Below are 24,349 nucleotides of genomic sequence, written 5' to 3' on the forward strand. Positions count from 1 at the left end.
ATATATTTTTTGAATTTTTATAAAATAAAATAATTATTTTATACTCAAAGTTATTTAAATATATTAAAATTTATATTAAAATAATATAAAAATAAAAAATCATTAAAAAAATTAATGAATCAAATCAAATTAAATTAATAAAATTTGATTTATATCAGATCTTATAAAATTTTAATTTTAATTTAAATAAAATTTTAAAAATTTATAATTTATGTATTATCTAAAAATATTGAAGTGAATCCAATTCGAACCTAGATTATTTCTAGATGAGACTAAATTTATTATTTAAAATAATTTTTATTATGTTTTAGTTGTTGTTTAATTATTATAATTTCAATTTGGGAAGGTTTTTCGATTTTGTGAATTTGTCCGGGCAAAATAACTGCAGTGAATGGCAGAAATAGTAATTTCACAACAAAACGAGGGGCAGTTAACGTTTGAAAATGGCAAGAGAATAAAGAAAACAAAAAAGTGAAGAAATACAGAGAGGAAAGAAATGGAAAGATAGAAAATCGAAGTAGATACATTTTTAGAGAGAGAGAGAGAAACTTCACTCGAAAAGGAAAGATTTTCCAGAAAGGGAGAGAGATCTGAGTTAAGCTGCGAGTTGGGAGGAGTGCTGAGTCGACTCGTGGTGCGGCGGCGGGTCACTGTTTCAACGATTAAGATCGCGACCCGTCGGATCCTGTATCTTGAAATTGGCGTTAACCGTCCGATTTAACGGAACCCGTCTCTCTCTCTCTCTAAAGTTTCAACTTTTTGAAGCCAAACTGAAAGGGAAAGCAAAACATAATCGATCGGGTTGGGTTGTGGATCTTTATTTCGGCGCTGACGCTGCTTCTGCTTCCTCAGGTTTGTCTTTCTTTTTTTAAAAAAATTTGTTTATTTTTTGTTTTGCTTTTTAGAAAATGAGAGAAAATAGATGAGAAGAAAGGAAAATAAATGAATATATTTTTTTGTTGTTTTGAAATATTGATGTTTGATTTTTTATTTTTGTAAATTTAATAATTTTTATTGGTGTAAAAAAGCAAAAATTTTTATAGTAATATTGGAAATTTTACTTATTGAAGCTCTTTTTTTTTTTTTATGTTTTGATTTTTTGGGGATTACATTTACAGATTTGAAGTCTGTGGAAGCTTTAACTTCACTGTAAATGGAAGTGAATATAAAAAAAATAGACAGCAGTTGGGCAATGGTGAAGAAGTTACTGCATTGCCAATTTTTTTAGTGGCTTCATTAGTATTGAAGCTGGATAGCAAAGCTTAAAAGCCCTAGTCTTGGTTGTTGTGGAACCTTAGAAGAAATATAATCTTTTATCTTAAAAGTTATTGTTTTGGAGAATTTGAGATAAAGATGGAAGTGAGCTTTTGTTCATTTTTATGTTTTTAATGTTAGGGGGGTATTAGAGATGGAGGAAATCATAGCTTATGAATAGAAATCAAAAGATAGAGTAAAGTATAATGGAGGATCTTTCCAAGTATGTCCATAGTCCTGTGCATTTAGCTGTTGCCCACCGTGACTATGCTGGGCTTAGGCATATCGTCTCAACACTCCCTCGGCTTGCCAAGGCTGGTGAGGTTAATACTGAAGCTGAATCTCTTGAGGCTGAGCTCCAGGCTGATGCTGTTTCAGCTGTTATAGATTGTCGTGATGTCCCTGGTAGGGAGACTCCGCTGCATTTAGCAGTGCGGTTGCGAGATCCAATTGCGGCGGAGATTTTGATGGTGGCTGGAGCAGATTGGAGTCTTCAGAATGAGCAAGGTTGGAGTGCTTTGCAAGAAGCAGTATGCACAAGGGAAGAGGCAATTACTATGATCATTGCACGACACTACCAGCCACTTGCCTGGGCAAAATGGTGTCGTAGACTTCCCCGGATTGTTGCCTCAGCAGCTCGAATCCATGACTTTTACATGGAGATAACTTTTCATTTTGAAAGCTCAGTCATTCCTTTTATTGGTCGTATTGCACCATCAGACACTTACCGCATTTGGAAGCGGGGTTCAAATCTCCGTGCTGATATGACACTTGCTGGATTTGATGGGTTCCGTATTCAAAGATCAGACCAAACATTTCTCTTTCTAGGGGAAGGGTACACTTCTGAGGATGGGAATCTTTCTCTTCCTCCAGGCTCTTTGATTGCTCTTTCTCATAAGGAAAAAGAAGTTACAAATGCTCTGGAGGGGGCTGGTGCACAACCAACAGAATCAGAAGTTGCTCATGAAGTAGCATTGATGTTTCAAACTAATATGTATAGGCCTGGAATTGATGTCACTCAGGCTGAGCTTGTTCCTCATTTGAATTGGAGGAGACAAGAGAGAAGTGAGATGGTCGGAAATTGGAAGGCTAAAGTTTATGATATGCTTCATGTGACAGTCAGTGTGAAGTCAAGGAGGGTTCCAGGTGCAATGACTGATGAAGAGCTTTTTTCTGTGGATAATGAAGAAAGGATGGCAAATGGTGGTGACAATGATGAATATGATGATGTGTTGACAGCTGAGGAAAGGATGCAGTTGAATTCAGCACTTTGTATGGGAAATTCTGATGGTTTTTGTGATGATGGTGAGCATGGCGTCGTTGACTGCCAAGAAAATGGTTCAGGAGGTTCCTATGAAAATTGTGAATCAAATGCTGTTGCCAAGGAGAAGAAGAGCTGGTTTGGCTGGAATAAGAAAGCCTCAAAGAATAGTGATGATCCTGAGGATTCTAAGATTTTGAAGTTCTCAAATCTGGCCCCTGAAGGTAGCAATCAGAGACAAGTTGGTAGTCACAAATCATCTTCTGAATCTACAAAGCAAGATGCTGTGGATGGCAAGAACGGTAAAGAAAAAGGCAGCAAGAAGAAGAAGAAGAAAGGGGGCATTAGTGATGATAAACATGAGACTGAGTACAAGAAGGGTTTGAGACCTGTTTTGTGGTTAACACCAGATTTCCCTTTAAAGACAGAGGAACTCCTGCCTTTACTTGACATATTAGCCAACAAGGTTAAGGCTATAAGGAGACTAAGGGAGCTTTTGACAACTAAACTGCCTTCGGGCACATTTCCAGTCAAGGTAATTTAAGATATATACTCAAAACAATTTTCTGATTTTATGATGAAAATCCAGTTTAGTTTTTAATTGTGTGCATAAATCATGCTTTGTTTTTAATGTCAATGCAATTCTCACTATTTTGTTTATTTTTTTATTATTTTTGTGGTTGTAGCATAAGAAGTTATGATAAGAAATACTGAAGTAGAATTAAGGTTTCACGGTTGACTAAGAGTGGTAGTCATGTCTTAAAATGAAAAGGAATCAATATCTTTAGGCAGGAAAAATGATCCTAGGTTAGAGCAAATACTCAAATTGCAATAAAAAATGGTTTGCTGACCTTATTTTACTTGTGTCCCCTGTGATCTAATTGTCTCATTTTCCTCACATTAATGCTAACAAACACAGGAAATGAGTTTATTAGTGGTATCCTTGTTTGTATGGTGTTTTAAATCCAATCTCATTATTAATGATGATTGAAAGTAACTTGAATAAGTGCAGAATTACGGTAGATTGTGAGCTTATTGTTATTTGAGAATCATACTTATGCAATGGTAATGAAAAACTCTTAGGACATACATATCAGATGTCCTTTTTATATTACTAACCGTTTAATATATTGTTTTTGGTTGAAAATCTTAGGAGTGCTTTGGCCATTTCTCACCTGAATCTGTGTTATTGGTGTTAGATTCTGATGATTGAAAAACTTAGAACAGTTTTTGCACGTGGGTGATGGGGAAATTCAGACTCATTTGGCGGGAATATGCTTTGTAACCATCTTTCTTTTTGCTGGATCTACAATATTCGTATGCCTATTGTAATGCATTTGTGCTGATGCTTGCTGACCCTAGCTCAAGTCACTAGATGAAGCTTGGATCTAAGATAGGTATTAGGAGAGTGTATCGGCATTTAATATTTCAAAATGACTGGATGCTTGAGACTACAAAATTATCCTTGAAAGCTAGAGGTGAATATTTTTACTACAAAATTATCCTTGAAAGCTGGAGGTGAATATTTTTAAGGTCTGGAAGTTTAAGTTATGTTGGACCTATAAATGTCAGAAGGAGAAGCCACTTTTAAAATCTATATTTAGGTTTGCCATATTGCTGGAATCTGTCCAGAACCTCTATGGTAAAATATGTATATATGATGCGAACATGACAAATGCTTTGTGCATGATAGGGAGCCAGCAAAATACTTCCTTTGTTGTTGCCAGCACTGTCTTTCTTTTTAACACTCTTCAATTCAAATTAACTCCGAAATGGCCCCAAGGGTATAAGATCTTCATTTTAAATGTTAGTCAGTAGAAAAAAAATTCCCGCCACCTGAAAAAGGGAAAAGATTTTTTTTTCCTGGCTGGCTACTAACATGCTTTCGCCTTATCAGGGTTGTTTCTATAAAATATCTTTCTTGAGTCCTCAGTTTTACTTTTTGAATGAATTCACATTAATGTCTTGTTTTCCCTATTCCAGGTTGCCATCCCTATTATCCCAACTATTCGAGTCCTTGTCACCTTCACAAAATTTGAGGAGCTTCAGCCTATTGAGGAGTTCTCAACACCTCTTTCCAGCCCAGCACATTTCCAGGATGCCAAGTCAAAGGAATCAGAGGGTTCAACATCATGGATTTCATGGATGAGAGGGAGTCACGGTGGCCATTCAAGTGATGGTGATAGTCATCGGTATAAGGATGAGGTTGATCCTTTTCACATACCATCTGACTATACCTGGGTTAATGCCAATGAGAAAAAACGTCGTACAAAAGCCAAGACAGCTAAAAGCAAGAAGCACAAAAGGCCGGCAGTAGCCAAAGGTGGGGATGGAGGCCATCAGGTGAATGAAGAGGTCGATGAATAATTACACAGTGCCAGTTATTTCACCCCTTTGGTTGGCATCTACAAGAGAAAGAGGAGTTAAGGCTCCTTCCTATACACATCTGACATTTTTCTAATTACACTTCGCAACTTGGGGCAGTTGATTTGCAGAATGATTGGTAGGGGAATCACTTTGATTAAGAAGAGGAACCTTGTCTTCTTCTATTGTTGTATTGTTATGTGATGTGAAATTTGAGATTTCTTTAATAACTTGTTTCATTTCTAATTTTTCTTGGACATCAAATCTTTGTATCTAAGTCCATAGTCATCAAATTTTCATTTTTGTGATTGGTATTCTTTTTCCTGTCATTGTTGGTTCTTTTCTATAACCAGTTTTTTCTTCTACCTTTTGGAAAATGCATAATTAAAGAATATGAAATAATATCACATTTGACGCTATAATATCTATAAGACAATACTTAAATTTTTCATAAACTTAGGATACAAAATGTTAAGTATACAATCAATGGCTAATGGCAAATGGAACTTTTTGTATACAATGGTGTTTGCATGGTTAATGATCATTGTCGGATATATAAAGTTTCAAACTACCTAGATGGTACATAACTTTTGAAAATGCCAACAATGGCGACAAAATAGAACAAAAACTAGAAGTGCTCGTCATGAAACTCATTGCTCTTTGGTATCTTTAGGCCATCAACCGATTTAGCTGATGAATACTTTGTATAAAAATAAATTAATCCACATCCATCATACCCGGCAAGGTTATCACACATCATGAAAGAGCCGCCTTATCTGGTCAATGTCTGCCGGCATTAATGTGACTGGGCAGCGCTTATACTGTGGCAATGAAACACAGCAGAAGTCATATAAGACTCGGGAAAAAAATCTACTCAAAAGTTGAATGGAACTAAAGATGGAAGATCATCATGGATGATTTACATAAAGGGAGTCTAGTGAAGTTTCACTTGAGAACGGGACAGATGAAAAAAATGACATGATTAGACTATCTTTACTAAAGGAATTCATACATTCTATCAAGCCCTTTTGGCAAGTTTCCCTGCACATCGTCAGAGGCATATTGTGAAAGAGTTCATTTGGTTCAACAAATAGGGTTTGAAGGCCTTACCTGAGAAACATACTTGTGTATGCAAGCATAACAGAAGACAAACCCTGAAACTGTAACTACTGATGGATTTGAACGCTTCTGCGAGCACAATGGGCAGATTGTTCTATCAGGTGGCAAGGTTATCCCATCTTTGGCAACCTGCATGGATGATAAGTCAAATATTTGATTTTTGAGTGACATAGTGGCAAAAGGTTGCCCTTATTTCTTCTATTTTCTGATTGGTATTTGACAAATAGAAACCGCTGCAAAAATCCTCAAATAGTTGCATAATTTATGCCAAATGCAATAAAAAAAAATCAATGCCTCCATATCCTTGGTGACATATCCCAGATTAATATCCACCAATATATACATTGAAACATATGTAAATAAGTGCTCATACATAATTCTCCATTTTATTGAAAGAAATATGATACATGTAATAATTAGGACTAGTTTTATGTGCACGTGTATGAAAGCCAGGGTGTGAGGAGATAGAGAAGTGGATTCCTCACCTTTGGGGGTGGTGGTGGTGGAGGTGGGGGATACACAGTTGGAGCTGACATTCTCTCCTCAGCAGATTGATACCACCATTCCATCATCTATGATCATTGCACATAAACTAAGATTATCCATATTGAAAAAGAAATCAAAGCTAATTCCATTACTTTTTCCAAAAATAAAGTCGAACTTCACATGGAAAGACATCAACTGGTTTCAAGAAACAAAAAATAACAAAGAATAATTAACACATGAATATCAACTTTGGAGAGGTAGACAAAACTTTAAGAAGTGTCAGAGTTAATTGATATCAATTATAATCTCAGTTATGCCATCCAGTCTTATGTTATTACTAAGTTGAATTAGAATCCAGGAAAGTAAATGAAGGTTAAACGAATAACAAGAAGTTTATGAAAAGTATCTATGAAAGAATATTATGAGTCCATCATGGCATTTACATGATGGTATGGCCCACTGTTTTGGCCTTAAAAAATGAGAAACTGATTGATTTAGTTTGGCTTGGTCCAGTTATTCTAGATTTTCACTTTGACAACGTAACATCTAACAATTTTTGCATACTTTATGTTTTTCATGTATAGTTAATAATAATATATAGCATCACTAAACCACAAAGGACAGTAAAATTTATAACCAGTAAATTATACTCACTTTAAAGATGAATACTGCAGCGATTAAACCAGTTTGAGCATAGTCCAGCAGTGCATATGTGCATTTAAGCAATGCTCCTTGTAGTGCCTGCAGGAATTATATGTCTAATCAATATGATAAATTTTAACATAACATAATTAGTAGTTAAAGTTAGATAAAAAATCTCAATGGTACTAAGTATAATATTCACAAAAATACCTTTAACCATGGAGGGCCCCGAAGCCTCTCACGTTCACGACTTCGAATTTTGGAAATTCTAGAAGAAGTATCCATCTACCTTGACATCAAAATAAGTATACTGAATGTGTGTGCATATATATAATACAGATAAGAACAGAATGCTGAACAAATAAAATTATCATTGACATTTTTACTGCAACCAATAGTTAATGTATGTGGACATGTATTGGGCATGGAAAAAGCATGAAGCAACAAAATAGTGCTCCATGGACATTAATGTAATAAAAGATGAAGATTCACAACAGAAATTATTGTTGAATCTAAATACCAATTCTTGTCCTGTTGCTCGACAAACATGAATCCCAAGTGCATGTAATCCAACAGAATAGAACCCAGTAGCGTCCAGCAGATATAAAAGCTGATAAGTAAATGTTAGTCCTGCAGCATAAAACTCAAGATTAGATTAAAGCATGTCACTGGCGATCCAAACAAAGCATGGTCATAAACAGCTAGTGGACATCCAAAGCTCTTCCAAGAAATCATTACAATTATAAGTATGATTGCACACTATCAGAAAACCTACATTACGGACATGAAGATTTATATTAGATATGCTTGTAGAAACACAAAAGAGAATCCCAAGGTCAGCAACCACCATTTAGCTATTAAATTATTTATAGGTCATCATAACATGTTCCACTTAAGGTTATAGTAGTCCATGAACAATGATTGGATTAACCAATTACCTTCATTCTTGCAAACAGGGATACAAAATGAAAACTTAGATCTGAACCCACCTTCAGTGGTAGCATGTACCCACGGATAGCATGCACCTATAATTTTCTGAATATTCTTCGCCACTCGTGTTCTCATTGTTGCTTCTGTTTCTGTGGATGTTCTTGATGCAAGCGAAGCCTCCCCTTCATCAAAATAGTCAACGTCTTCAAATCTTTCATCCCCAGGACCCCATAAACTTGCTTGAAGCCTGGCTTCCCTTTCTTTGTTATAAATTGAATGCAATTTTGACTTAAAGTACGGCAACACAACCTAGACAGATATATCAAAATCAGAAGTTACTACTGCATCCAGCAAAGGATGTTGGAGGGAAACAGGTGATAGAGTTGGAAATGAGTTAAAACTGTCAGTACACTCAGTAATGCTCTCCAATAAAGAAGAAATTTAGCAGATTACTTGATTATAAGTTTATTAAAACATCTTAATAAGAAAAAAGAAAGATGCAGAATTCTACCAAAAATACAACTGAAAGAACTCTTTGACGCCTTTCTAGACCAGAATGTTGGATACCATCACTAGATTTTGATCGGATGTCAGCTTGTTTTGTTCTTATTTTTGCTGCTCTCCTCCGCAGGCCATATAGAGACTCAGAAAATGAAGCTTCTGAATAAGAATGGTTTATTGCAAAACAAGTCAAACATACATCTTCAAACCACAAATAACAAAATTAAGATAAATTTATATCTACATACAGCAACCAACATGCAGTGGGCATTATTATAAGCTTTCAAAATAAGAAACTTGTTAGAAATATGTTGAATTCCTTAAGAGCTAATAATAATAGTTTTGCATTTGCATGAAATGACCATCCACTGCGACTTCCTTCCTTCAACAAGCTGGTTGGTTCTGGGCTTCTAGCTAGGTGTTCATTAATGTTGATATAATTAATGAAGGAAAATTCATTCTATATGCTACAACTAATAGATGGTGGGCTGCAACTCATTTTGATCATGCTAGATCATGGAACGGAGCCTCTAAATTTAAGAATTTCCACAAATCACATTCCAACAATAAGAATGAAATACGTTACCACAAGATTCAGAAAATAATCTCCTTATTTCCTACACCCCTACAACCTTGACATTCAGCATCATCATATGGAAGGGAATAAATTTCATTGGATGCAGGGAAGGGACAATTATATGGCACATCAAACAATTTTTAATGCATCATCTACCATCATAGATTACATTATTTTTCACACAGGGAAGCAACAAAAACAAATTCATAGTTCACAGCACACACGTGTAGAAAACTATTTCCATAGGTACAATTAAGGCGATGCACAAAAAGTAAGGGGTGAAACCAGAATGAGCATTATAAGTTCAGAGGAAGAACACAAGCAATTTGGAAGAAAACTAAAAAGGGTTAGCCCACATCTGTATTCTAATTCCCCCTTAGACAAGATCAAATTGAACCATGATTTTTCCATAGAGCTTTCTTGCCTCTATTTACATGAAAGTACAATAGATGAATAGTCATTCGATGAAAATCAATTGAATATTTTATTTCCTATCAGAATACACATAATAGATAAAACTGCTAGAGTTATTAACTAACAATGAGTAAATATTGAAGGAAAGGATTCTCCATTGTGAGAAGCTGGAGTATGAGTTCATTAAATTGCTATCTAGAAAGTGGCAATGAGAAATTCAAATGCAATCCGAGCAAAATACCTCAAGAAGAAATTAAACATAATAGTAGAAACTAGAAAATATCAGAGAAGGAAACCTGTAGTTCGTAAGCTATGAGTCTCAAGAACCAACATCAGCAAAGCAAAGAATTCATCTTCATAGTCTAACACCTTATGAAGAAAAGGTCTTCTCAATGCCAATACCTATCAATTTACAAATGAACCTCAAAGTATTTAATCTCAGGCAGCTATAACAACACTAATTGCAGTCATAAAAATATCTAGTAATTAAGCAAGTCCAAAATAGTTCAATAGCAATTAATACTTCCAATGGCAGAATAATCAATCTACAAACTTCATCTTAAAAATAAGAAAAAGAAAAGTACTTTCAATTAAACTGAACATGGTTTCATGGTACTTAAATAAAATAATCAATTTATTTCATTATAAAAGTTCCAAAAAAAAAAAAAAAAAAACAGAAACAAGCAAATTTACAAAAAACCAAGATTGACCCACAAATTGAAGAGGCAAAATTTATACCAAAACTGAATGATTTTGAGAAATAAAGAAGGAAAACTAAAATCCGTATTTGTAAATATAAAAAAGAAGTGTTTTTTTTTTTTTTTGGTTTGTAGAGAGAGATAGATGGAAGGTTACCCCAATTGAGTAAGTGAGGGCTGCACGAAGACTAGCGGGGAGTTGCTGAGCAGCAGCCATTTCAAAGAAGGTGGGACGAGCCCCTTGTCCTGCCACTTGAAACAACATCTTCTTCTTCTTCTTCTTCTTCTTCTTCTTCAAAGAAGCGGTTATTACTGCTCAGTTTCAAGGGTTGAACGCACAAAAAAGATTTGAGGATAAGAACATTTTTATTTATTTATTTTTTTACAATTTAGTCCATTGGGTTGACCTTTTGATGTTTTGTTTCCTCAACATTCTCCAAAATTCGAAAATAAAACCCTTTAGTTTTCATCATTTTTCTTCAAAGGGTTAATATGGGAATTATCTCTTAAATTATATATTTTTTAGGATTTGGTATTCATAAAAAAAATTTACCATTTAAGTATTTAAATCATTGTTTTCATCAAATATTTTGCTTCCTACACTAAGTTTATTAAAAATAAAAAAATCGATAATATCATAACATCTTATATACTTTTATTGATCTATATTTATCAAATGCTTTAAAAAAAATTAAAATTAAGAGAGTATCGTAAATTTTTTATAACTATCAATAGTTAAAAGTTGTATATTTAAAAATCAAATTACGAATTAACCCTTTTCATAACTATTTTTATTTGTAATCATAAATTATATCATACGATCACTTTTAAAAAATTATATTCAAAAAATTTAAAATTCCATTTGTGTATCTTTCTTCAATCTCATATTTATAAAATAATAATAATAATAATAATACTGTTAGTAGAATTCTATAAAATTTAGAAATGAAGCTTTCTGTTTAATAATTAATGATGATTTTCATGCAGACTTAATTAGCAAATCAATTAACATATACAGAAGTGAGATTTTGTTTGAACTTTAAAGGAGCATCACAAGTTAACAAATAATTGTTTATGAAAAATCAGTGTGAAAATAAAATAAAAAATTACAAATTTTAATATTTTAATATTATATTTAACTAATATCAAAAATTTTAAAATATTATATAAATTAATTAAATTAAAATTTCAAATTATGAGCTTAGTACCACACGACATTCCAATGCATATCTTTATTGATGTTAACAACCAAATCAACCGTATGGAACTTATCCAAGTGTATCTTTCTTGATGCCACTGTAAATTCCAATGTAATTTACACGGCTTGTAGTATTATGCTTCATTTGCTTAGGTGGTGAGATAAATTGTGATAGAATTAAAAATAGTAATAAAAATTATAGTAATTATGATTGAAAAAAAAAATTATTGTAGTTGTAATTAAAAAAAATATTTAATAAAATATTTATACCGAGTAAATCTCACTAGAATTAATATTTAAATTCAACTGAAAGTACAATGAATTCAATTACATTACATCAAAAATACGATAAAATTCAAATAAACACTTAGTTAATTATAAGATATTGCGAAGCAAGATAAGATCCGACTTTCCATCTCAATGCAAATACTTTAGATTTGGGAGGTTAACAATCAAGGGACCGATAGAAACAATAAAAAGCAGAGCCTATGATTTTCTTTCAAAATGAAAAGAATATCACATCTATTCACCCATTGAGCCTATGATTTGGAAGGTTAATTACTTAATCAATGATTAATTAACAACCTTTTAAATCTCTTCGCTTTGTAAAAAGAAAAAAAAATCAATAAAAAAAGATAAATGCTAAATTGTTCCAGGTTTAAAAACTTTTAATTTTAAATTATAATTGCGGTGTGAGATAAAAGAAATAAATATAAGTATTTACACTTAACTTTAAATTTATTAAATGTTACTTTTTACGAATAATTATATGAATCAATTGAATTATATCTGAATTCAAAGTAATATTGATTCTTAATAATTGTTGTATAATATTATTTTATTTAGTAAGCATCTTCTTTAGTAGAAAAGCTATAGTTTAATGGATTAATTTATTTTTTCTTGTACAACATTCAAACAATATTCCTACCTTATCTGATTAGCATCCAAAACAACTTTATTTTTTTATTTGATTTTATATTAGGGTTGTTATTATTATTTATAGAATGGAACTTCTTTTTAGTAGAAAAGCTATGGTTTAATGAATTAATTTATTTTTTCTTGTACAACATTCAAATAATATTCCCATCTTCTCTTATTAGCATCCAATATTTATTGAAATTAAAATAACTTTGTGATCAAATAGATGCTACAATTTGGTAGTTCTTTCAATAGCATTCACTTTACAGGTAGATTAGATCCTCTCCTAACCTCTTAAATCAAAGCTATTGGCCAAAAAAAAAAAGGAACCTCTTAAATCAAAGCTGCAATATCAGAGTTCTTGAGCAACCCCTATTATTGTCAAGATCAATAGCCATAGCATTTGCTTCTCTTGAGCATGGGAAATTCTCAACCAAAGAAGGGATCTCTTAGTCATGAACATACCTTGTTCCATCAGTATGTGGAAAACAGGTCTACAAAGGAACAATGTGATGTATGCAATGAGGAAATCTATGGTGTGGTCTATGCCTGTGAAGTCTGCGAGTTTACACGGCATGCATCATGTGCACAAAAGCGGATGCCTTTAGAGATTACTCACCCTTCCCACTCAATGCACGAGCTACAACTACAAGATGAGTCTTCGGATTTCTTATGTGAAAGATGTTTCTGTAATTCTCGAGGCCCAAGATACCACTGCTCTAGTTGCTTAATCGATGTTGATTTAGCGTGTGTTTCTTCAAACAACGATCAATCCGCTGAAGGAGATGAGGGTCAGATACCTGAAGGCAGGGTAAGAAAAAGAACCAGGCATTTCAGCCACGGGGAGCCGTTGGCTCTCTTCAAGTATAGGAAGACAACACAACGATATGAACTTGATTGCAGTTGGTGTGACAAGCATTTATTAGGCATGTCCTATGGTTGTTTCAACGGGGGACCTTATGGTTGCAAGTTCTTTCTCCATGAATCTTGTATTTCTAAGATTTCCAAAAGATTGCTACATCCTTTTCATCCACTGCACCATCTTTTCCTGCAGTACAGTAATGTCGGCTATAGATTCTCTTGCAACGCCTGTAAAGGTTCAATTTCATCTACGAATTTAACAACATACTATGCCTGTCATAAGTGTAGTTTCTACCTTCATATTTCTTGTGCTAGGCTCCAACCTACGCTGAAACATAAGTGCCATGAGCATGATCTTACATATTTTTCGAGAAGTACTGAAGAGTGTTTCAATTGCCATGCCTGTGGCCATGATTGCAATGCCCAAAAGAACAAAGAAGGTGCTTTCTACCGTTGTGTACAATGTAATTTCAACATCCATTTCAGATGTCTTCCAGCACCACCTGTGGGTAAACATAGATATCACAGGCATTTTCTCATCCTCCATCACGGAGTAATTGAAGATGATTCTGGAGAGTATTATTGCGATGTCTGTGAAGAAGAAAGAAATCCAAAGCATCATATCTATTATTGTAAGAAGTGCACATATATTGCTCATGTCGAATGTGTTCTCAAAGAGGTAAGCTCTCATTTGAACATTTACAATATCTCCAAGTGGAAATTGGCTATGAAAAAAATGATATCTGACTTGTTTGTTTTGGCTACAGGTTTCTGACTCTCAAGTGAGGAAAATGATGGACTTGGTGAAAAGACTTCAACGGAGTAACGGAAAATTGCAAGTGCTCAAAGAAACATGGGACAATAATATCGACAGGAATCAATTGTTTGAGGTAAGTAAAGCTATATTTCTTTTTTCTCTGACATGTTTTAGGATTGAAAACCTTTATTGCACATGCACACCAACCCTTGCCCACATCCATAATATTGAAAGCAAAATGAATTTGAAAAACAAAAGAATATAAAAGAAAATTAATCAGACATGTAAGAAATGATGGACAGTAACTGAAAGAAATTTATGAATGCAATGACAACAACAGAGGCAATGCATGGATAAAATGATATGTAACAGTCTCTTTTTGATCAGATGCAATCAATACAGTTTTTCAAAGGACCTTGAACTAGAGGAAAAGGAAAAGAAGAAGGAAAAGGTAAAATATTTTGAGAATGATGAAGATGCAGAGAGTAGTACTAGTAGTGATGATGATGATGATGAAAAGAGTGATGAGGAAGGTAGTGAAGCAGAAGAGGAGGAAGAGAGTAAAAAAGAAGATGAAAACGAGGAAACGAGTGAAGAAGAAGAGGAGGAAGACAGTGAAGAAGAGGAGAACGACAAAGCGGAAACGAGCGAAGAAGAGAAGTTAGATAATAAGGAGGGGAAACATAAGGAAGTAGATGAAGAAAAAGATGGGCAGGATGACGAAAAGATGGAAGAAGAAGAAGTAAAAGAGTTAGAGGAGAATGAGGAAAGTAGTGATGAAGAAGAGCAAGAGGATGAGAGTGAGGATGAAGAACCAGAAGAGAAAAATGAAGCCAATCAAGGAGAGGCATCGACATGCATCAATGACACCAAAGAGTTGAAGCCCTCGACAGAACCTGCACTTAAGGTCTACTTTCCTCAACTAGATTTTCTTAAAACTTTTTGGTACATAATGAAACAATTTAGTTCAGTTTTCTGTCTCTCTTTTGTCCTTTGAGATGCAGATTAATCATTTCAGCCATCATCATTCATTGAACATTTTCCAGTTAACCAAAAAGTTCAAAGGTAACTGCAATGCCTGTGGCCAAGAGCTACTTGGTACAGTCTACATATGCAAAACCTGTGAATCTCCTTTCCACTATGGATTACATAAAGCATGCGCTGAGTTACCCCCTGAGCTGCAACACCCTCTTCACCCCCAACATTCTCTAACCCTCTTACATGAGTTCCCTCATTCAGAAACCTCATGGTTTTTATGTGATGAATGTAGAGAATTTTCTGCTGGTTTTGTTTACCTCTGCTTGGATTGTCAGTTCAAGCTCGATGTAAAATGCGCAGTTTTAGCTGCTCCAGAAATTGGGAGCCAAGATCCAAAAAGTAGGAAGAAAGAAACCAAGTTACTCCATTTCAGCCATAACCATATTCTGGTCCTTGGCAATCTTGTGCATAGATCATTATCATGCCTCGGCTGTGATTTACCAATCTTTGGCCCATCCTATTGTTGCCTTGATTGCCTTTATACTCTTCATGAATCTTGCCTTAGAACATTACCACAGCAGATACAACACCCATTTCATCTGCCACATCATTTGGTTGCCTTCCCTGAATACTCTCGAGAGAGCAAGTGTCATGCCTGCAAAATGGATTTCCAATTGGGTTTCCCAGTACGCGATTTCATCAGATATGGATGTTTGCAGTGTGAACTTGACTTCCACTTTGTTTGTGTCAATTCCCTTCGGAGAGCCTTGAAATCTAATTCCCACACGCACAATCTTTACTACTTAGGAACAGACAACCAAATGTTCTTAGAAAAATTTGGACAACTCCATAAATTTAACTTCATGTGTAGTGCATGCAGTGAAATGTGTAATGGTCGAGCATTCTATCGTTGTGTGGAGTGTGCGATCAATTTCCATTTGAAATGTGTCCCTGTACCACAAAAGATCAAATCTAAATGTCACCTCCATCATCTTACCCTCAAAGACTCCTTTGTTGAAGACGACACAGGAGAGTACTATTGCGATGTTTGTGAAGAGGAAAGACATCCAGTAGATCATGTCTATTGTTGTGTGGAATGTCATGGCCACTTTGTCGCTCACATTGAATGCGTGCTTCCATTGGTAAGTTCATCATGTTCATCTATGGCTCTTTTATAATTAATCTGTGATCTACATCATTACTAAAATAATTTCATTAGAAAGCAACAAGCTCTTTTCCTTTATCAGGTGGAAGAAACTTCACCAGATATAACAGCAATCTCCAATTAGGAGTCAGGATTTGAGAAGACCTCTATCCGGGCTGATAGCTAATGGAATCAACACATGGTGGCTTTGGGTTTCATTTTTCTTGTCGGTTTCAATAAAGACACGAATTTTATTACATGTACGAAACGTACTTGTGTTGATTGTCTTCTTTTCCTTCGATTTCATGTTTTTACAAATAGTACCCTATAATTCTATTGAAAAGTTAAATCAACCATGAAATTTCATTCTGATTACAATCTTAATCTTAAACTTTAAATCAAAATGATTAAGCATAATAAGAAATTTCTTTTTAAAGATATAAATAAAAATATTTTTAGAATTTTATCAATTAAAATTGCATTGTAAGAGTCAGACTTTGTTCAATCTGTAAATCTTTGGCTCGTGCAGTTGTTTATATATTCGGTACTATAATCTGAAGTGGTTTCTGTATTTACAATCTGGGAAAAGGCTAAGAGGGTTAGTGTTTGAGAAAGAAGAGACAATGGTTTCAAGATTGAATCCATAATTCTATATGGAGATGTGGTTGTTCAAGTTGGTTTTGTACATTGTTATTGGCTTTGAGACAACATTAATTTGCTGTTTTCTAAAGAAAAACGACAATAGAATGAATCAGGCAATCAGCTGTTCGAATATCATCTAATTGGATAGTTAATTTGCTTGTGCACCAAGAGGATAACCTACACCAGCAACACATACAAGAAAAAACAGAGGAGAAATTGAAGTTTCTCCTACAAAAATCAGTTTAATTAGAGCAACATATGGATTGAAAAATGAAATGTTAATTGGCTAGTTCTTGTTCATTTTAACCATCTAATATTATTAAGCAAAATCTTTGAACTCAACAAATGATTGTTCATGGTTTTGCTTCTATATATCTCATTCATTATTTCCTTCAAATCATGGGTGCGGGCGCAGCCTAGATCAGTTTCATCGTGGCTGTCCATTTTTATGCAGTGATCATGCTGACTGCCCACCCTTAAAGTTTGTCATTTTGATACTACCAGAAAATGTAGTATAATGGGCGAAAATTTTTGTCGGTAATATTATATTTTTTGTCAATAATAATATTTTCATTAGATTTACTGATGGAAAATTTCAAGGACCATGACTTGTTTCATGTATCAGACTTGTAACAATCAAAAGATTAACTCAATGGTTCATACAATCATCACATCCAAATTTGAAATCCAAAAAATTTCTACCAACCGAATCACTGTTTTTTTGCATACAATAACCAAATGGAAGTTGGAAATTGTTCTACAAGTGTTTTTGTCTGCCATAGAAAAAAGGAATTTAAATTTCCTGTTAGTTTCTTTGCTAATAATACCAAGAAATTTCATACTATTAGCAAATTTGTTGTTAAACCTTGACAAGTTCAATGAAATGATTGAATTTTCAGTTTCAGATGTTAAACCCTGATAAGAATTGAGATTTTAATAGAAATTTTAGATTCTAGAGTCATTGTAATCATTTCAACTTGAACAAAATAACAAAACCTGTTAGAAAAAAAAGTCATGGTCTAAAAGCCATGGCACCTAACCAACTTTCCTACCATTTCGCCCCCAAACCTCCTTCCCATATTTATGTCCCCTCCATTGAGTTCCCAACCTTTCACATGTTTCTTCCGTACATTGTTGTCGGTGGCTCTCGCCGGTTAGAGGTGTCTCCGCCCTAGCCCCTTAGTCGAGTCTCTCTACCAAAAAAAAATGGCTCCTCCTCCTACTCATTCCAGGATTCTTGAGATAACCCTCATTTCCGCTGAAGACCTAGACCCTGTCTCCAAAAACATGAAGACCTACGCGGTTGCTTGGGTCCAACCCGACCGCAAGCTCGCCACAGGGGTAGACCTGACAGGCGGAGCCGATCCAACTTGGAATGACAAGTTCATGTTCCGAGTCGATGACAAGTTTCTCAACTCGGAGGATGCCACAATTTTTGTTGAGATCTACGCGGCTGCATGGGTTAAAGATGCCTTGATTGGATATGCTAACGTCCTGATCAGGGATATTTTCCACTTGAGATCTGTAGCCAACGCCAAGAACAACAACTCCGCCACGAGAACCGTCACGCTTCAAGTCCGCCGTCCCTCTGGCCGCCCCCAAGGGATTCTCAACATGGAGTTTGCCCTTGTTGATAGTACCATGCGTAGCTTGCCTCAGCTAGAAGACCCTAAACGAGAAACAATAACCAGCCAAAAAATGGAAAATCACGAGACGAATGAGTCACAAAATCACAAGTTACACGCAAACGCTAAGATAAGCCGTTCACAAAGCGACCGGACCGAGTTATCAATGGAAGATAACTCAGAGAAAAGGCCTGGAAAGGGTTCGATTGTTAATGGTGGTTCAGTTGCCAATGGTTCCATTGTTAATGGCAATGGTAGCATGGTGAATGGTGACTCTCTTTGTAGCACGGACGTGGGGCCTTCAGCCTCGGTTGTAGCTGCAGCCATTGCAAAAGGGTTGTATAAACCACCACTTCCTCATCAAGTTCAATCAAAAGAATCAAAGAAAATAAGGGAATGGACCAAGAAAGAGAGAGAAAAAGACCTAGACATGAAGCTAGAGAGGTGGCGATCGGAGATTCAGCCCCCGTCTGCCACCGGATACCGGAAAACAAAATCGAGCAAAGAGCGAAGACCAAAGGGTATGAAGTTGTTCTCCTGTTTTAGCACTGCTCTCGGATGTGAAATTTCGGTTACTTGTGGTGGAGGTCAGAAGATCCATAACAATGGCAGCAATAAAATTTATCATTTAAGCTCCGTGGATGATAGTTATAGCGAATCACTTGTTTGAATATATCTTTTCGAAAGATTTGATTGAGGTATGGTACAAGAGATCAAAGCTCTTTTTTGTTTATTTCTTCCTTGCAAGCTACAAAGAATGTCATGATCATGAGATAGTTGCAAGAGATAAATTGCATCTCTTCTATACTTAAATAATTAAATCCTTCATTTTAATTGATATATATATTTATATATATTTATACTAGACTAATCACATGATTAGCAAATTGTTATTATCCTGAACTGCAACGTTAATTCATGTCTTGTAAAACACATATATCTCTCTCAAAAGTATTCATGCCTATCATGCTAATTTAAGAGAAGAATAATCTTCATATAGAAATAGAAAGAACTTAGTGGTATTACACATATTCAAACCAATATGTCATGATGCGAATTAGTTGTTATCATTCAGGCAATAGACTTTATCTTTTCTCTTTCCCTGTTCCTTTATTGTTGCTCAATGATAAATGAAATAACTCAAAGAGTAAAATAAGGATGAAAACAATCAAGCAAAAAATTGTGCATGTAAAATATTTTATAGTTTGAGAAAAAATAATGTTATAATAAAATAAAATATTCAGTGAATAGTTCATGAATAATTTTACTATGATAATGTTTGAATATCATTGTTAGGGATATTAGCCTTCAATGACTGACTGGTGATAAAAAAGTCCAGTTAAAAAAAGTTTTTTTCGTGCACCCCACAATCTCATTTTACCCATGATATTTTTTTTTATTTCTTTTTTTTCCTTTAAATTTATAATTCATTTTTTTCGTTTTGATTTTCTATTTTAAAATTTTAAAATAATAACTTTATTGATTTAATATAATAAATTAATTTTATTATATAATAAATAATATATATTAATATTTTTATTGAATAAAATTTTAAGATTTTAAATATTATAAATAATATTAATATATAAAAATAATTTATCAATATATTTTTAAACAAAATCTCTATCGATGATTTTTTATTCTTATCCCATCATTATAGTTACTTTTGCATCTAAATACATATCTTACAACTGATTTTAATTTTACCATTACAGTAACTAATTTTACTATTATAATAACTAATTTAATTTTCATCAATTGTTTTTAATTTTATCAGAATCAATTTCACTGTCCAACCATCCAAATAAACTCTAAATTAAAAAGACTAATAATGTTTCAAAATTTTATTAAAATAATGTTTTATGTTGTATATTAAATTTAATAATTTATGTATTTGTATTGTATAAAATATTGATAATTTATATATTTATATCATATTTTATATAAAAATTATATATAATAAGTTGAATAGACACAAAATACATAAATATATTTTTAATTTTGTTATACTCATAATTTTTATTAAAATTTTGAATCATTTTTATATATTTTTTATTTAATTTTTATATCATATTATATTTTAAATTATCATATTTACCGTTCATAATAAAAACACGCTGCTCCCGCCAATGATTCATATATCATTTGGCTTTGGGTCAGCTGCTTTATAAACCACCCTTTTTTTTAAAAAAATAAACCACCCTATTCTAATCAGTCAAGTTGGATTTTAAGATTTACACAACTCATAATGAACCAAGTAGTTCAGATGGGATTTAGACCCAATCCAACCTAAAACGTTGAAACAAAAAAAATTATAATTTAAAATATAACATAATAATATAATTTTAAAATAATATGATTTATAATTTTAACAAAAATTATATATAAATTTAATAAAAATCAAATAAAAAATTATTTGATACAATAACAGTGAATGTTTTTAATTTTACAAATATGATTAAGATAATGACATATATTTTATTTTTTTAAATTAATTTTTTTAATTGTTTAAATATACACTAAAAGACATGTGTTACTATCTTAATCCATTTTTGTAATTAAAAAACTCAATTGTCAATATATTTGATAATTTTTCAAATCAAATTATAGATTTCATTGTTAACTTGAATTATAATATAATTTTTATATAAAATACAATATAAATATATAAATTATCAATATTTTACTCTACATATGATTATCAAATTGACCTAAAATTAATCATCAGAAAAACAAAAACCGATGACTTTTGAGTACAGGAGATAAATTATAGCATCTATTATTAAACAAACTACTAATAGGCAGGTCCCAACAAGTTTTCATTGTCATTTGTGAAAAAAATTCCATTTGATTTAAAATAATCCCTTAATTTCGTAAAGATTTAAACATTTGATTTGTTAACGTAATAATTGTTTGTTGTAGATTAAGAGTAGAGGTTCAAATGATACATTAATATTTAAAAATTACTCGAATTTGATTCGAATAAAATTTAAATTCAGCTCGATTATTATCTAGTCGAGCTCGAGCTCGACTAGCTCAATTCATCAATTGAGTCGAATTCGAACATTTTTATATTTGACTCAAGTAACTCGTAAGTCTAATCGAGTTTTTATATTTAAATATATTTTTATTATTTTAATTAATAAAATATCTTGAGCTTGAGCACAAATAATTAAGCTTTTACTAAATATAAAAATTGAGCTTATTTTTACATATTAATCGAACCTAATCGAGCGAGCTCAAGTAGCTCAATTTTTATCTTAAGTTGAGCTTGAGCTAAAAAAAAAAAAATTCGATCGAGTTTGAGTCAAGTTTCAAACCTCAAATTTTGAATTGAACTCAAACTTAATATTGTATCGACTCGAACTCAATCAATTACATTTTTAATTAATAGCTTATCCCGCAAATCGAAAGTAATATTATATGCAAAGAATAATAATATTGCACAAAAAGAACACCAAAAATTTATATTGATTCATCCTCAATATGAGAGTTTCATCAACTTTTAAAATCATTACAAAAATTTTATCATAAAAAAAATGAAAATTACAAAAAAGAAAAATTATCTTTTACTTAGCTTTCTAACTCTCTCTATCTCTTTTTTAGAAAAGAACACCTCACAAAACTCTCTCTTTAAAAAACTCTCTTATAAATGAAGAATTAAATTTTGGTATGATTTTTCACTTCATAAATCAAATCTATTTATAAGCTCCAAGCCCCTTTAATTACATCATCTCTTACATTACTTTAGCCAATTGTATCATCCCTTGCATCACTTTGATCAATTTTTTTCTTTAATAATTTGTCTCCACAACTTTAACATTATTATCATATTTTGCATATCAAATACATCTTAAATATTGTAATAATTTATAATGTAATATTTTGTAATATTAATATAATTAGGTTATCAAATGTAATATTAGTAATTATGATATTTATAAAAAAAATTTATCTAATTTTATATATTTTTTAATTATAATATCATAATACTTAATATTAGGTTTGACTATATAATTACATTAATAATATTATATTAACAATAATTATGATACTGAAAAATAAATGAAAAGGCAATTTGGAATAATGGAATCTCTAGTTAGTTGTTCATAATTTAATCAATAAAATAATAAAAATTAATTATTGAAGTGCAATGTTGTTTTATAGATTATGGTGATAGTAATAGTAGCTAATTTAAACTAATTATTTATGTTGGAAAAGCTAATAGGGCATCTGACCTGACAAGTAGGATTGCCAGAATGGTCAAGGAAAGGATGTGCCCATAAAAATGGTGATTTCTAGGTAATTAGCAAAAGTAAATAAATTTAGAGTTTAACTCAATTTATTTATATAATCACTGAAAATAATATTCAATAAGTAAATTTATAGTTAAATTTTTAACATTTACAACTCTTTCTCTTATATCCGAATTATGCCTTACTTCTTTATTAAAAAAAATAAAAATTTGTATGTTTTGTCAAAGAAAAATAAAACTAATAATTAGTTTCATGTCAACGATAAACATTGGCTGTCATGAGCAATATGATTTCACCAAAAGAAGATTTTCAAAGAGCAGGGATGTCGAATAAGAGTAATAAGAATGCACTAACCTTTCCTTTGTCTCTAACTTTTGACACTTTTAAATTTATATTTGATGTCTTGGTAGTGTATGAATTTTATACACCGTAAATTAAATGATATTATTTTATTAATAAAGTAAATCAGATAATATCGTCTCATTAATGAGTACATTTTTTTAAAAAAAAATTAATTTATATATATATTTTTAAGAGTTTATATTTATTCATTAATAAGATAACATCATTGGATTTATTAACGGTTTATAGAATCTATATACTGATAGTGTATCAAATATAAATTTGACATTTTTACCGAGTAAGAGTAACATATACTTTTATGATGTATTAAAAAATAAATATATATCATTTTCTTAAATATTTTATGAAATTAAACAATTCATGTATTAAATAATTTCACTTAATTTTATATATATTAATTTGGTGGAAGAGTAATATAAAAAGAAAGATTCTAGACAAATTTAAATGTTTCGTTATGTTTATTCTTTATTGATTTTTTGGGTGAAATGAATTCAACTTTGATAGTTATTTTTAATAAAATCATAAAATTAATAAATTTTTAAAACTAAGATTGGTAAAGTTTGAGTTTCAAAATTCTTAAAACTAATTGATATAAAATGAAAGGACTCAATTTGAATATAAGACTATAAGATATTAGATATTTATTAGATTTGGGAGAATACTACTTTAATAGGCTCCCATTATGTGCAGGCAAAAGATAAAAAAAGCCTATCATGTGATAGATTTAAAAAAGGGTAACAGAAAAAAATCATGATTCTGATACTATATTAAGCATTTAGCTCAAAACCAATTAACTATAATTGGAGGGGCTAACTTGAATACAAGATTACCGAAAATTAAATATTTATTAGATGTGGGATAATACCAATTTAACAGGTTTTTATCACGTGATAGATTCAAAAATGTTAACAAAAGAAAATCCTGATTTTAATACCAAGTTAAACATTAAACTTAAAATCAATTGCCTATAAGTAGAGAGGCCTAACTTAATCATAAGACTATATGAAATTAAATTGTTATTACATATGAGATAATATCACTTTAACATGTCTCTATCACATGTAAGTGAAAATGAAAGAAGCCTATCATATGACAAATTTAAAAAGAGAAATACAAGAAAATCTTGACTCTGATACCATATTAAACATCTAACTTATGACAAATTTGAAAAGGACAATACAAGAAAGTCCCAACTCTGATATTATATTACGCATCTAACTTAAAATTAATTGACTGTAAGTGAAGAGAAACCGATTGGCATTAACTAGAGGGGTATAACTTAAATATATGACTACAAAAAATTAGATATTTATTAGATGACGGATAATGCCATTTTAATAGGCCCTCGTCACGTATAGGGG

The 24,349-nt window shown here is 32.2% G+C and overlaps 4 protein-coding genes across 6 annotated transcripts; 3 read left to right on the forward strand and 1 right to left on the reverse strand.

Annotated features, from left to right (window-relative positions):
* Positions 1 to 488: 488 nt before the first annotated feature.
* LOC111295971 (uncharacterized) lies at positions 489 to 5,208 on the forward strand. Of its 2 annotated transcripts, none has more exons than XM_022889895.2 (3): positions 489 to 852; positions 1,119 to 3,050; positions 4,499 to 5,208. In XM_022889895.2, the coding sequence occupies exons 2-3, from the start codon at positions 1,461 to 1,463 to the stop codon at positions 4,880 to 4,882; spliced, it is 1,974 nt and encodes a 657-aa protein (XP_022745630.2). In that variant the 5' UTR covers positions 489 to 852; positions 1,119 to 1,460; the 3' UTR covers positions 4,883 to 5,208. The 2 variants fall into 2 exon arrangements, with proteins under 2 accessions (XP_022745630.2, XP_022745631.2); XM_022889896.2 differs by having other exon boundaries at positions 1,396 to 3,050.
* Positions 5,209 to 5,303: 95 nt separating this feature from the next.
* PEX12 (peroxin-12) lies at positions 5,304 to 10,674 on the reverse strand. 2 transcript variants are annotated; one of them, XM_022889897.2, is made up of 10 exons: positions 10,404 to 10,674; positions 9,845 to 9,950; positions 8,568 to 8,716; positions 8,116 to 8,365; positions 7,647 to 7,756; positions 7,337 to 7,411; positions 7,139 to 7,225; positions 6,484 to 6,570; positions 5,990 to 6,127; positions 5,304 to 5,700 (listed from the first exon to the last, which is right to left on the reverse strand). In XM_022889897.2, the coding sequence occupies exons 1-10, from the start codon at positions 10,509 to 10,511 to the stop codon at positions 5,629 to 5,631; spliced, it is 1,182 nt and encodes a 393-aa protein (XP_022745632.2). In that variant the 5' UTR covers positions 10,512 to 10,674; the 3' UTR covers positions 5,304 to 5,628. The 2 variants fall into 2 exon arrangements, with proteins under 2 accessions (XP_022745632.2, XP_089625094.1); XM_089768968.1 differs by having other exon boundaries at positions 8,568 to 8,713; positions 10,404 to 10,591.
* Positions 10,675 to 12,712: 2,038 nt separating this feature from the next.
* Positions 12,713 to 16,486, forward strand: LOC111297390 (uncharacterized). The gene is made up of 5 exons (XM_089741712.1): positions 12,713 to 13,990; positions 14,035 to 14,113; positions 14,368 to 14,887; positions 14,943 to 16,100; positions 16,206 to 16,486. The coding sequence occupies exons 1-5, from the start codon at positions 12,781 to 12,783 to the stop codon at positions 16,245 to 16,247; spliced, it is 3,009 nt and encodes a 1,002-aa protein (XP_089597838.1). The 5' UTR covers positions 12,713 to 12,780; the 3' UTR covers positions 16,248 to 16,486.
* Positions 16,487 to 17,701: 1,215 nt separating this feature from the next.
* LOC111297393 (uncharacterized) lies at positions 17,702 to 19,127 on the forward strand. The gene has a single exon (XM_022892146.2). The coding sequence runs from the start codon at positions 17,951 to 17,953 to the stop codon at positions 19,037 to 19,039; it is 1,089 nt and encodes a 362-aa protein (XP_022747881.2). The 5' UTR covers positions 17,702 to 17,950; the 3' UTR covers positions 19,040 to 19,127.
* The last annotated feature ends 5,222 nt before the right edge of the window (positions 19,128 to 24,349 follow it).

This window comes from Durio zibethinus, chromosome 12 (assembly GCF_047325235.1).
Source record: "Durio zibethinus cultivar Kanyao isolate XHJ-2024 chromosome 12, ASM4732523v1, whole genome shotgun sequence".
NCBI classification, from domain to species: domain Eukaryota; kingdom Viridiplantae; phylum Streptophyta; class Magnoliopsida; order Malvales; family Malvaceae; genus Durio; species Durio zibethinus.